General features: G+C 33.2%; 2 protein-coding genes across 2 annotated transcripts; both read right to left on the bottom strand.

Annotated features, from left to right (window-relative positions):
• Nucleotides 1–3,438: 3,438 nt before the first annotated feature.
• On the bottom strand, nucleotides 3,439–7,125 carry LOC139842163 (uncharacterized). The gene is made up of 5 exons (XM_071832335.1): nucleotides 6,735–7,125; nucleotides 5,939–6,454; nucleotides 4,947–5,075; nucleotides 4,224–4,696; nucleotides 3,439–4,100 (listed from the first exon to the last, which is right to left on the bottom strand). Exons 1-5 carry the CDS (start codon nucleotides 7,123–7,125, stop codon nucleotides 3,465–3,467), a joined length of 2,145 nt encoding a protein of 714 aa, XP_071688436.1. The 3' UTR covers nucleotides 3,439–3,464.
• A 1,403-nt stretch (nucleotides 7,126–8,528) lies between these two features.
• Nucleotides 8,529–10,619, bottom strand: LOC139842162 (protein ALP1-like). The gene is made up of 2 exons (XM_071832334.1): nucleotides 10,414–10,619; nucleotides 8,529–9,753 (listed from the first exon to the last, which is right to left on the bottom strand). The coding sequence occupies exons 1-2, from the start codon at nucleotides 10,617–10,619 to the stop codon at nucleotides 8,529–8,531; spliced, it is 1,431 nt and encodes a 476-aa protein (XP_071688435.1).
• Nucleotides 10,620–12,197: the final 1,578 nt, after the last annotated feature.

Here is a 12,197-nt window from a genome sequence, read left to right as displayed (position 1 = left end):
CTTGGAAGTATTCTTCATTTTATGAAACTAGAACTTATAGAATTTATGAAGAACACTTAGAACTTGAAGATAGAACTTGAGAGAGATCAATTAGATGAAGAAAATTGAAGAATGAAAGTATTTTTAGGTGTTTTTGGTCGTTGGTATATGGATTAGATCTAAAGAATGTGTAATTTTGTTTACATGTAAATAAGTCATGAATGATTACTAATATTTTTGTAATTTTATGAGATATTTCATGCTAGTTGCCAAATGATGGTTCCCACATGTGTTAGGTGACTCACATGGGCTGCTAAGAGCTGATCATTGGAGTGTATATACCAATAGTACATACATCTAAAAGCTGTGTATTGTACGAGTACGAATACGGGTGCATACGAGTAGAATTGTTGATGAAACTGAACGAGGATGTAATTGTAAGCATTTTTGTTAAGTAGAAGTATTTTGATAAGTGTCTTAAAGTCTTTCAAAAGTGTATGAATACATATTAAAACACTACATGTATATACATTTTAACTGGGTCGTTAAGTCATCGTTAGTCGTTACATGTAAATGTTGTTTTGAAACCTTTAGGTTAACGATCTTGTTAAATGTTGTTAACCCATTGTTTATTAAATCTAAAGAGATGTTAAATTATTACATTATCGTGATAATATGATGTATTAATATATCTTAATATGATATATATACAGTTAAATATTGTTACAACGATAATTGTTACATATATGTCTCGTTTCGAAATCCTTAAGTTAGTAGTCTTGTTTTTACATATGTAGTTCATTGTTAATATACTTAATGATATGTTTACTTATCATAATATCATGTTAACTATATATATATATATATATATATATATATATATATATATATATATATATATATATATATATATATATATATATATATATATATATATATATATATATATATATATATCCATATATATGTCATCATATAGTTTTTACAAGTTTTAACGTTCGTGAATCACCGGTCAACTTGGGTGGTCAATTGTTTATATGAAACCTATTTCAATTAATCAAGTCTTAACAAGTTTGATTGCTTAACATGTTGGAAACACTTAATCAAGTAAATAACAATTTCATTTAATATATATAAACATGGAAAAGTTCGGATCACTACAACTGTGACCCGTTCATCATCATCATGGCCCATCATTATCTTCATGCTTACCATTATCACCATCATCACTGTTCATCATCTTCACCCGTCATCATTAAGTATCGTCGTAAATCACCATCATACTTCTTCATTTCGCGTTTTAAATTAAAACAGCATCAACACAACACAGTAACGAATATGCAACATGTTTTGTGGTGGTGTTGTTTGCGACAGAAACAGAAAAGAAACAGAAGGAAAACAAGAAAAGTGGTGGCGAGTGAAAGTGGTTCACGAATAAGAGAGGGAGGGAGAGAAAAGGTGGTGATTGGTGGTGGTGTTCGGTGATGGTGGTTCACGGTAGTCATGGAGTGAAGAAAATAATTGGTTTGTTTAGTTTTCGAAATAGACATGAAGCAGAAAGCAGGTGCAGCAGTGAAGTGGTGAAAGTGTGAGGATTCAGCAGAATACGATTGAATTTTATAAGCATTTTTCGAATGGGGTGTTCTGCGATCGTGTCATCACTCTCCCTTGTATCTTCGCGATCGCGAAGATTCGCTTTCCAGCTCATTTATCAACTTGTCGACATTGAATCACGAGAAAGAAGGGAAATTTGACAGCTGAAAGGAAAATGTAACAGATTTCGTTTATTTATTTGTTTTTATATTTATTATTTAATAATTAATAAATATATTATTAATATTAATAATAATTTTAATGATAATAATAATAAATTGTATTACGACAATTATTTTAATAATTTTAGTACTAATGATAATACTAATAATATTAATAATAATATTAGTAATTATATTAATGATAATAATAATTAATAATACTAATAATGATATTAATAATAATGATAATAATAATATAAATAATATTAATAATAATAATGCATCAATTTTTATATCTATATATCATATGAAAATAATAATATTCATAATACTGATATTAATATTTATATTAATATTAATAATAATTATGAAAGTAATAATAATATTAGTATAACCACTTTATTTTTAACTTGTAATTACATTTAATATATTAATATCACATATTATTAATTTTGTAATACTTAATCATCGATAAACTATATTACTCGAAATGTAACTTAATCAATTAAGTATTTTGGTCAATTGCTTCTATAATTCATCTTCTCGTTATCTCTTAGAATATGTTAATAATATCGAAACTTTTTATATCTAAATTACTATTATACTTTATCATATTGTAAAGTATATATCTTTTAGAAAAAAAATATAAATTTGTACATCTTATATATAATTGAAATATTTAATTATCAAACGGAAAAATAAACGAGTGCTACTATCGTTTACAAAATAATTTCGAACACATATATATACTCTATATATAAATACATTTTAAATACACGTTGCAAGTTATTTATATATTTAATTCTGATAATTAATATTCCTATTTATCGTATATATTCAAATTACGTTATTTAAATAAAAACATTTTAATAATCAAGTTCTATTATATCGAAAAACGTTTTCGTACTTTTGGAACAAAATTAATTGAATATTTTGAAATTTAGTTCTCCACTAACTTTTGTCTAACACTTGTTAATTGACACATTGTTCTTACTTGTGAATCACATTACCAATTATTCCGAATACCGTTAAAAAGAATAGATTTCTTAAATCATAATGGACCTCACAACAGAGACACGTAATCATATCACAATGTATCTGATAATTCAATCATTTGCTATTATCATATACTTCCGCCGATAATTATATTAAACATATATTGAAACAAATACGTTTACGTAAAGTATTATACATCTAATACTTTGATAACGTTTTTAATTAATATAACTATATAATATATATATATATATACATGTCTATATACACATAAATGTTCGTGAATCGTCAAGCACAATCAAAGGGTAATTGATTAAGGGAATGTAGTTCTAAAATTTTTGAGATTCAACTTATCAGACTTTGCTTATCGCGTCGAAATCATATAAAGATTAAATTTAAATTTGGTCGGAAATTTCCGGGTCATCACATTCTCTACGATTACAAAATTTTTTTTTGAAAAAAAAAGTATTTCTGTAAACTACTTCAAAATAACAACTATTCAAAAAAAAAAAAAAAAAAAAAAATTCAAGGAAAATATGGTCCATAACTTCAGCAACCATATAGTGGACATTATATATACCCGTAAATCCTCTTACCCAAAAAAAGATAAAATGACAAAGTTTACATATAACAATCAATACGAGAAATACATTTGCATTCAGTTTAAAAAGAAAGTGCCATACAAAACGAAATGTTTAATGAATCGTCAAAACTTGAACGGATCATGTACAACCATCAAACAGTTGGATTTTTATAGTAAAGCATCTGTTTCTTCGGGTTAAAGAGAGACTTTGAACCATATGTCGAGTGATACATGTCCTTTAGAAGAGGAAAATGTAGTAGGCCATACACAACGATAGGTAAAAGAGCAAGTACACTAATTGAACCTCCTATGAAGAGATTGAACTTGTGATGGTACAACACGAAGAAGCTGACACTGAAAGCAATCATCATGGTCAATATAGAGAGAAAAAGCAAGGTTAGACCTACCATTAGTTTCTTGGGTAATGATTCTTTGAAATCCTCTAGCGCGTAACGTGAAGTGAGGACTGATAAGAACACGAGTATGGAAGTTGCAGACAAGATTAAAGATATCGCATCTAGCACTACAAACACTATGAAGACTGGGTTGTGACGGAATATTGGATAACCGTGATTCTGTTCATATCCACCTGGAATAGTAAAAGCAACTCCAAATACTACTGTGGCTATCAGTGTAGCAACCAACATGCATTTACTAGCTGTTCCTTTCATCCACTTCTCACTTTCAATAAGTAACTTGTTGTGGGTCTGGCTGAATAGTTCGCTTGGTGTGAGGCCATCTTTGTTTCTCTTTTCTGTATAATGTGGAGGTATCATAGACTCTACTTCCTACAACATAGTATGAGATAATTAAGACCTCGTTTAAGAGTTCTTTATGGATGACGGAAAAATGTGCATATATATGGTTCCTAACTTGTAGTGTATGAGTGGGAGGATAATCGGATATTGTACCTTATACCATAACAATCGACGTTGCATCCGAAAAGCTGCTCCCGAGACATCTTGTAGCCGGTTATTTTTTGCATTTTTAGCAGCAATATGCAACAAAGTATTCTCATCTCGGTCCTTCTGAGCAACTATTAAATCCTTCATTGAGCCAATCTCGTATAATAGATTGTAGATACTTTCATGGCGGTGAGAGACAGCAACGTGAAATATATTTTGTTTATTGTCGTTTACTTTCCAAATAAGATCAGGATATTTGCGAAAAAGCTCAACTAGAAATTTGATGTTGCCCATTTCAGCAGCAATAAAAAGTATCCGGGCAGGGTATGTTCCTATTCGATTTATGATGGTGACAGGGCCTCTGAGTCTATTATGTAATACTTGTTTTGGCCATGTCTCGGAACGTGTCAAAATTAGATCTAGTAATTTCATTGCTTCGCCTGTGTTTGGATGTGGTCTCCCCTTGAAGCAACCCATCACTGAAAAAAAATAAAAAAAAAATGATCATCAAATATGAAACCATATACAAGTAATAATATAAACGTTAAATAACAAGCCTGTCCTTCTGATTTGTTGTTTATGTGTTTTATCACACATATATGTCCATGTGTTTTTCTTTGATTGATTGATTGCCCTTTGTGATCTGGTCATTTCAGGTGCAAGAAGGACCAAGTCCATCAGAACATAGACGTTGATAACGACGATAATAATAAACAAATTGAAAATTACTACTACTCATAAGATCTTGCTTAGTTTCCTCAAATGCCGAAGCTTTTCGAGCCAAAACTCCAAGTATATCCCGAATCTCGTTAGCACCATCATTGTCTGGGATTTCTGGAAATATTCGTAGTGCAACATCTACATAGCATTTTAAAAGTGATCACTTACTTAATGAGTCGTAACCAATAGAAGTATGAAGAAAAAAAAAAAAAAAACAATATGATATTTATTTTTATACTATTAAAAGGTAAAGTGTGATGAACAATAAAATAATACAATTATTAAAGCAATTACTACAACACTTAAGACCATTCCTAGTGTAGCGTTATCACCTAGAAATTACCACCATCACGCCTCCATCACGCCACTATGGGGCGTGATGGAGCCAAAAATCCGTTGGCGTGATCGTTGCATCACTTGGGTGAGTATCGAATGAGGGATTGCCACCTCATTTTGCTGATTTATTTATCTATATACCCCTCACATTAAATAAAAATGTGGGACCAAATACCCCATCACATAACCATCACGCCATCTCACTACAAACTCCATTACGTCATCACGCCATCACCTTTGCCAAATCAGCACTATACCCCACAAAAACACCTCATCACGCCCCATCACAGCGGCACCACTGTGAATGGTCTAAATGAAATTTATGCTAAAATTATACGGAGTACTATCTCTAAAAGGTAAAGTGTCATGAATTTTACTATTAAAAGGTAAAGTATGAAGAACATACAATACAATTTTTAAACCAATTAGTACAACAATTTAATGATATTTATGCTAAAATTATACTATCTAAAAGGTAAAGTGTCATGAAGTGTAAAATAATACAATTTTTAAAGCAATTAGTACAACACTTAAATGATATTTATGCTAAAATTAGGCCTAATGACACTAGCTTATCTATAAAGTAGACGCAGTCTCTGTTTTAGGTGTAAACATAACTATCTATCAATTTAATTTGTATTTAAAAACGAAAAGAAAACGATTACCAAATAGATCAGTCTCCACACATTTTAAGCAAACCCATTTGTAATGCGTGTATGGACCTCCTTGACGTCTTGTTTCATCATAGAGATAGTTTACCATGTCACGCTTTCCATATAGAGCAGCAATATAAAGTGGTGTAATATGTGATTCAAAATCAATTGTCAGCAACTCTCGGTTCTTATTCACCATAATTGTTGCGATATCTACATTTCCTGTCATAGCTGCCAAACAAAGGGCAGTGTTCTTACTCAGATTCTGATACAGCAAATCTTCGGGCTCCATATCCCGAACAAGATTCCGCACAAAATCTGTGTTTCGAGAAGACGATGCAGCAATATGAAGTATTGTTTCACAGTTATCAGTGATGGCATAATGTACCAGTGGTGGTCTACCATCTTGATTTTGATTTTGATTTTGATTGAATTGCTGCATGATTTCATTAGCTGTTTCCCAAACACCTTCGATCGCTGCTTTATATAGGGGAGAACATATGTGAATGAAATCCTGTCTTCTATCATCTAAGAATTTAAAAAAAAAAAAAAAATCGTTACTGAAAAAATTATCAAGAACTAGAAAAATGTGAAATAATCATAAGTAATCAAATGGATATAGCCACTTGATCTGATATTATTTGCATGTATCATATTACTAAGTTATACTATACCATCCTGTACAGCTGTACTGATAAAGTGAATAATAACTACTCCAGTATCTTTCTATTGAAGTGTGTATTTAAAATGGGACGAACTAAAATAGAAATGTGAATGATAAATATGCTACGAAGAGAGTGTAACTTACCAGCAAAAAGATCTTGACGTGGAAGCCTGAGTACACTCGCAGCTTGTCCCGGCGTGGGTCCTTGTCCCAGCGCAGGTCCTTGTCCCGGCACGGGTCCTTGTCCCAGCGCGGGTCCTTGCCCCGGCACGGGTCCTTGTCCCTGCGCGGGTCCCTGTCCCGGAGCGGGTCCCTGTCCAGGCGCTGGTCCTTGTCCTGGCGCGGGTCCTTGTCCCGGCACGGGTCCTTGTCCCTGCACGGGTCCCTGTCCCAGCGCGGGTCCCTGTCCCGGAGCGGGTCCCTGTCCAGGAGCGGGTCCTTGTCCCGGCGCGGGTCCCGGTCCCTCCAGATTTGGTGGTGTTTCATTTGTCGATGTGGTCACATGATAGTTGTTGATGTCACTCGACTCATCCATTGTGTCTAAGCCTGCTTCCGGACTACTTACTAGTATGTCCTGTTATAACACTAGCTAATCAATTTTAATATAATGAACACTCTACCATAACACTGGCTAATCATTTCTAATATAGCGAAAAGTCTACCATAACACTAATACGATAAATTATGTTACGTCCGTCCCAATGTAATCTTCCACTACAGATTTGCACACGCATGAGGAAAAGTATGATACTTCGTAAATCATTATTCTCCACCTACACCCTTTTCGATTAGTTGAATTTGACAAAGTCTAACAGTTACTTGGTACAAAATTGTTGTTAAAATTCTAGGTAAATTAAAGTTTTTTTTTTGGTATGGAAGGGAGACATTCAAAAGATGGGTTATGTTTACCACAAACTATATGAAGCTTTTATCTTAGTCTGGTCTATTGGGTTACAAACATACATCAACTCCCTCGAAGATCACAAGCTTGTAGGGAGATTGATCAATTTTACTCTAACTATCCTAGATATCTTACACCCAGTCCAATGTTTAAGTCATTTCATTTTTTATTTTTCTTTTTTATTTTTATTATTTTTCTTTTTGCGAGAAAACATGAAATTTACAATAATAGGACATCATCAAATCGATAAAGGCTTAAGAGATATGGGAAACAAACACAAAACCAAAAAACCGACAACAAACCAATTAAGCCTCAAGGCAACACACCAATCAACCAAACTAACCTAGCTCGGCTAAAAACTAAACAAACAAGAACAATAAAACAACCGAAAATAACCCGAGGAGGACGAACCACAGAACCACAGGACCACCAAAAAAATGATCAAATGCCATCCACATTAAAATTCCTCATCTCTTCTTCATGAACTTTTTTTTTTTTTTGCATAGCCTTTTTGGGTTTGGGTGTCATTGATGAATTAATAAGCTTACCCTCAACACGAACGTCTTCATAGCCTTTCATTGTCGTCATTGATACTTGAAGTTAGCTCGAGGGAAGAGTGTGTTGTTTTTAAAGTGCTCTGATTTGTCTTTATCCGCATTTGTGCATTTGTTGACTCTGATGGGGGAAAATGTACTTCTAATAGAAGAGGGTTATGAAATTTATCTCGGTGATAATTTAATATCTTAGAGCGGAGTCGTTCGGTGTTAAATCTTAGTGTTAAATTTAACACTGAATTTAACACTGAGGTCAAAACAGGGGAAATGGTTCAGTGTTAAATCATTATTTAATTAATTTTTTAATACTTTTAATAATATTATTTAGTTTAATTATATATTAAAAATATAAAAACAAATGCAATACTAAATTTCATTAATTAAAAAATTACATTAAGTTAAAAAAAAAAAAAAAAAAAACAATACTTAATAAAAAAACACACTTATTAAAAAAAATACATTACTTAATAAAAAACATAATACTTAATCCGACTTCGTCTCTGACTCCGACGTCTCACGATTAGCCCATACATGTTCAACCAAATCCGATCGTAGGTCCTCATGCACTTCCCTATCTCGTAATTCTTTCGTCCTCCTCCTGTAAGTTTCGCACCTCTCGATCCAAGTTGTTTGCATATTATGAACGGGTTCGTAAACCCAATCATTTTCGGTTAGAGCAAAACCATTATCTTCAACAATTATGTTGTGTAAGATAATGCACGTATACATCATTTGTTTCATTACATTGACGCTATATGCCCTTGCTGGTTGTTGTAGTATATGCCAACGCCCCTGTAAAATACCAAAAGTCCTCTCAACATCCTTGCGTGCCGCTGCTTGTTTCTTCGAAAAGTACTTATGTTTTTCATCATTTGCACTTGAAAACGCCTTAACAAATGATGCCCACCCGGGATATATACCGTCCGCTAGATAATATCCTCTTTTGTACTCAACCTCATTTACAGTAAAAGGAATATCTTCTGTTTCTTCATTAAGCATTGAGTTGAAGAGATTACTAGCGTTCAAGACGTTTAAGTCGTTGTTTGAACCCGCAACCCTAAAGAAAGCATGCCAAATCCAGTTATCATATGAGGCTACAGCTTCTAGCATAATAGTTGGAACTTTGTGATTGCCTCGAGTAAATTGACCTTTCCATGCAACGGGACATCTTCCCCATGCCCAATGCATACAATCTATGCTTCCCATCATACCAGGTAAACCGTGAATATCTTCATGAGCTTCATACAATCTTTTGATATCTTCCGTGGTAGGCTCTCGCATATATTCATCTTTATATAAATCAATAATACACTTACAAAAGTGCATTAATGATTCACGAGATGTTCGTTCCGACATTTGCAAGTACTCGTCAAAAAGATCGGGTGTATCACCATAAGCTAATTGTCGTAGAGCAGCCGTTATTTTTAAGTGTGTACTAATACTCAACTTGCCGCGTGCATCAACTCGTAAATGAAAATACTTAAAGTATTCCGGTAGCGGATCTTTGTGGTAGTTGAGAATGTCTTCCGTAATTCGGAGAAATACGCGACGCCGCATTCGAAACCTCCTTTTAAAATTATCGTCGGAGTATTTGCAACCTTGAACAAAATAGTCGATCATAAGACGTACATGTGCGGCTTCATGTTCACGTTCTATATAACGACGTCTGTGTGAACTTTCCGCTTCATTTTCACTTTCTAACGCCTCGCTATTAATTAAAAAAAAATATGTTTATTTGTTGTGAAATTGAGAGAAAAAGATGTGAAAAATGATGATAAAATGAAGAGTATTTATAGAGTATTTGAAAAAAAAAATAAAAAAAAATAGTTTTTGGCCGTTTTCCAACGGCCAAAAATCACAAACGGCTCAAAATACCAACGTTGCCCAGCTAACGGTGGCCGACGTTAAACACCTTTAACGGTGGATTAACGCCGGCGGGGAGTGGGTGGCACCACAGTCCCCACCGTTAAAATGCTTTAACGCCGAAAAAAATTCCCGACTCCTGGTGCTCTTAGAGCACAGAGAGTAATCTCAGTGTTAAATTTAACATTGGATTTAACACTGAGGCCAAAACAGGGAAAATGGTTCAGTGTTAAATCTCAGTGTTAAATCATTATTTAATTATTTTTTAATACTTTTAATAATATTATTTAGTTTAATTATATATTAAAAATATAAAAACAAATGCAATACTAAATTTCATTAATTAAAAAATTACATTAATTTAAAAAAAAAACAATACTTAATAAAAAAAACACACTTATCAACTCGTAAATGAAAATACTTAAAGTATTCTGGTAGTGGATCTTTGTGGTAGTTGAGAATATCTTTCATAATTCGGAGAAATACGCGACGCCGCATCCGAAACCTCCTTTTAAAATTATCGTCGGAGTATTTGCAACCTTCAACAAAATAGTCGGTCATAAGACGTACATGTGCGGCTTCATGTTCACGTTCTATATAACGACGTGTGTGAGAACTTTCCGCTTCATTTTCACTTTCTAACGCCTCGCTATTGATTATATCGAGCACTTGCATAAAAAACTCTTCGCTAGACCATGATGTTGAAGACATTTTTTTGAAAGAAATATGTTTATTTGTTGTGAAATGGAGAGAAAAAGATGTGTAAAAGGATGATAAAATGGAGAATATTTATAGAGTATTTGAAAAAAAAAAAAATTGTTTTTGACCGTTTCAAACGGCCAAAAAATCCCAAACGGATCAAAATCACACCGTTGCCCAGCTAACGCTGGCCAGCGTTAAACACATTTAACGGTGATTTAACGGCGGGACGGAGTGGTGCTACCGTCCCCATCGTTAAATCGGTTTAACGGTGAAAAATCTTCTTTCCTAGAAGATTAAGAGAGAACCTATTGTATGTACACTAAACAGCCCCACCTGGCACCTGGTATCTTTTGAAACTAATTATCTAATCTGTAAACTCCAGGGAAATCGAAAATATGTGACATAGATGGTTAAATTTAATCTACAGTATTGGTGGGTTTCAATTTCTTTACGAGATGGTTAATTGATGATGACATAAATAGTTAATTATTATTAGTGTCATATACTAATCGAAGGTATGTGACAGTATGGTAATTGGTGTGATTTTATAATTTAGGTTTTAGGGTACATAATTATTTGATTATTTTAGATTTAGATGACGATAGTAAGGTTTTGATTTGAATTTTTAGATTAATTTTTGATGTGCAGGAACTGTTGAAAGGGAGGTATTGTGGAAGGTGAAGGTGAAAATAGATAAATTGACGAAAACTCTCGTATTAGCAGTGTTGTAAAAGTCGGCCGACTTGGCCGACGCGTCGGCCGATGCGTCATTTTTTTGAGTTCTCCGTCCCGTTTTTTCTGAAAACGACTCAAATGACGGTCAAAGCTAAAAGTTCGGTCAAAGTCTGTCAATGACGGTCAAAGTTGGTCTAAACGGTCAAAATCAGTCAAATTTTTTTCAAGATGTGATATGTTTTAAAATTAGGGTTTGTTTTCATTTTTTGCGCCGCTCTTTTCTCTGTGTCCTTACTGATTATGTACTCGTTAACATTAATTGAGTTTGAAGTTTGATTGTATTTAAATTAAAGTTCTTATTTAAGAAATTTATGATACAGAATCAACTATTTTATACATATGTAAATATATATTTAAGAAATTATTAATAAAGTCAACGTTGGTCAATGACCGATGCGTCCCCGACTCGGCCGACGCGTCCTTTTTAGGTCTCGACCGATGCGTACCCGACTCGCGACTTTTACAACCTTGCGTATTAGTGACCGAATTTGACGGAGGAATTTAACGATTTTTTGAACGGAGGGACTATTTACGCAAAATGCAAACCATGAGAACTACCGATTGAAAAAAAGTTAAAGGAGATATACTCAAATTTGGACAAATCAGAGAGACTGTCCGCATAATTATGTCTTAATTTATTAAATTGATACTACCAAAAGTTAAATTTTGAAATCTATCTCTACACAAAACTAAGAAAAGAGACATCATAACCACCATATAATAACTACAGTACTACTTTACTACGGAGTATTAGATTATAGAAATCAACTCGTATATGGTAATTAAAATGCCAAGTACTGTATGATTTACCTAAAGTCATTTATAAAGTAAAAATCTCCGAATGGACGGAAA

Source organism: Rutidosis leptorrhynchoides, chromosome 4 (assembly GCF_046630445.1).
Source record: "Rutidosis leptorrhynchoides isolate AG116_Rl617_1_P2 chromosome 4, CSIRO_AGI_Rlap_v1, whole genome shotgun sequence".
Lineage (NCBI taxonomy): Eukaryota > Viridiplantae > Streptophyta > Magnoliopsida > Asterales > Asteraceae > Rutidosis > Rutidosis leptorrhynchoides.
The sequence above is the reverse complement of the archived record's forward strand: the minus strand, read 5'-3'. Positions and strand labels throughout refer to the sequence as shown.

What these genes read in the sequence shown, in the direction of transcription:
- LOC139842162 (XM_071832334.1), bottom strand. Translation starts at nt 10,619, where the DNA reads ATGTCTTCAACATCATGGTCTAGCGAAGAGTTTTTTATGCAAGTGCTC. An exon ending in GACGATAATTTTAAAAGGAG is followed by an intron (nt 9,754 to 10,413) that starts GTTTCGGATGCG and finishes TTTAATTAATAG; the next exon opens with CGAGGCGTTAGAAAGTGAAA.
- LOC139842163 (XM_071832335.1), bottom strand. Translation starts at nt 7,125, where the DNA reads ATGGATGAGTCGAGTGACATCAACAACTATCATGTGACCACATCGACA. An exon ending in TGTGGAGACTGATCTATTTG is followed by an intron (nt 5,076 to 5,938) that starts GTAATCGTTTTC and finishes AATGCTATGTAG; the next exon opens with ATGTTGCACTACGAATATTT. An exon ending in GTCGATTGTTATGGTATAAG is followed by an intron (nt 4,101 to 4,223) that starts GTACAATATCCG and finishes ACTATGTTGTAG; the next exon opens with GAAGTAGAGTCTATGATACC.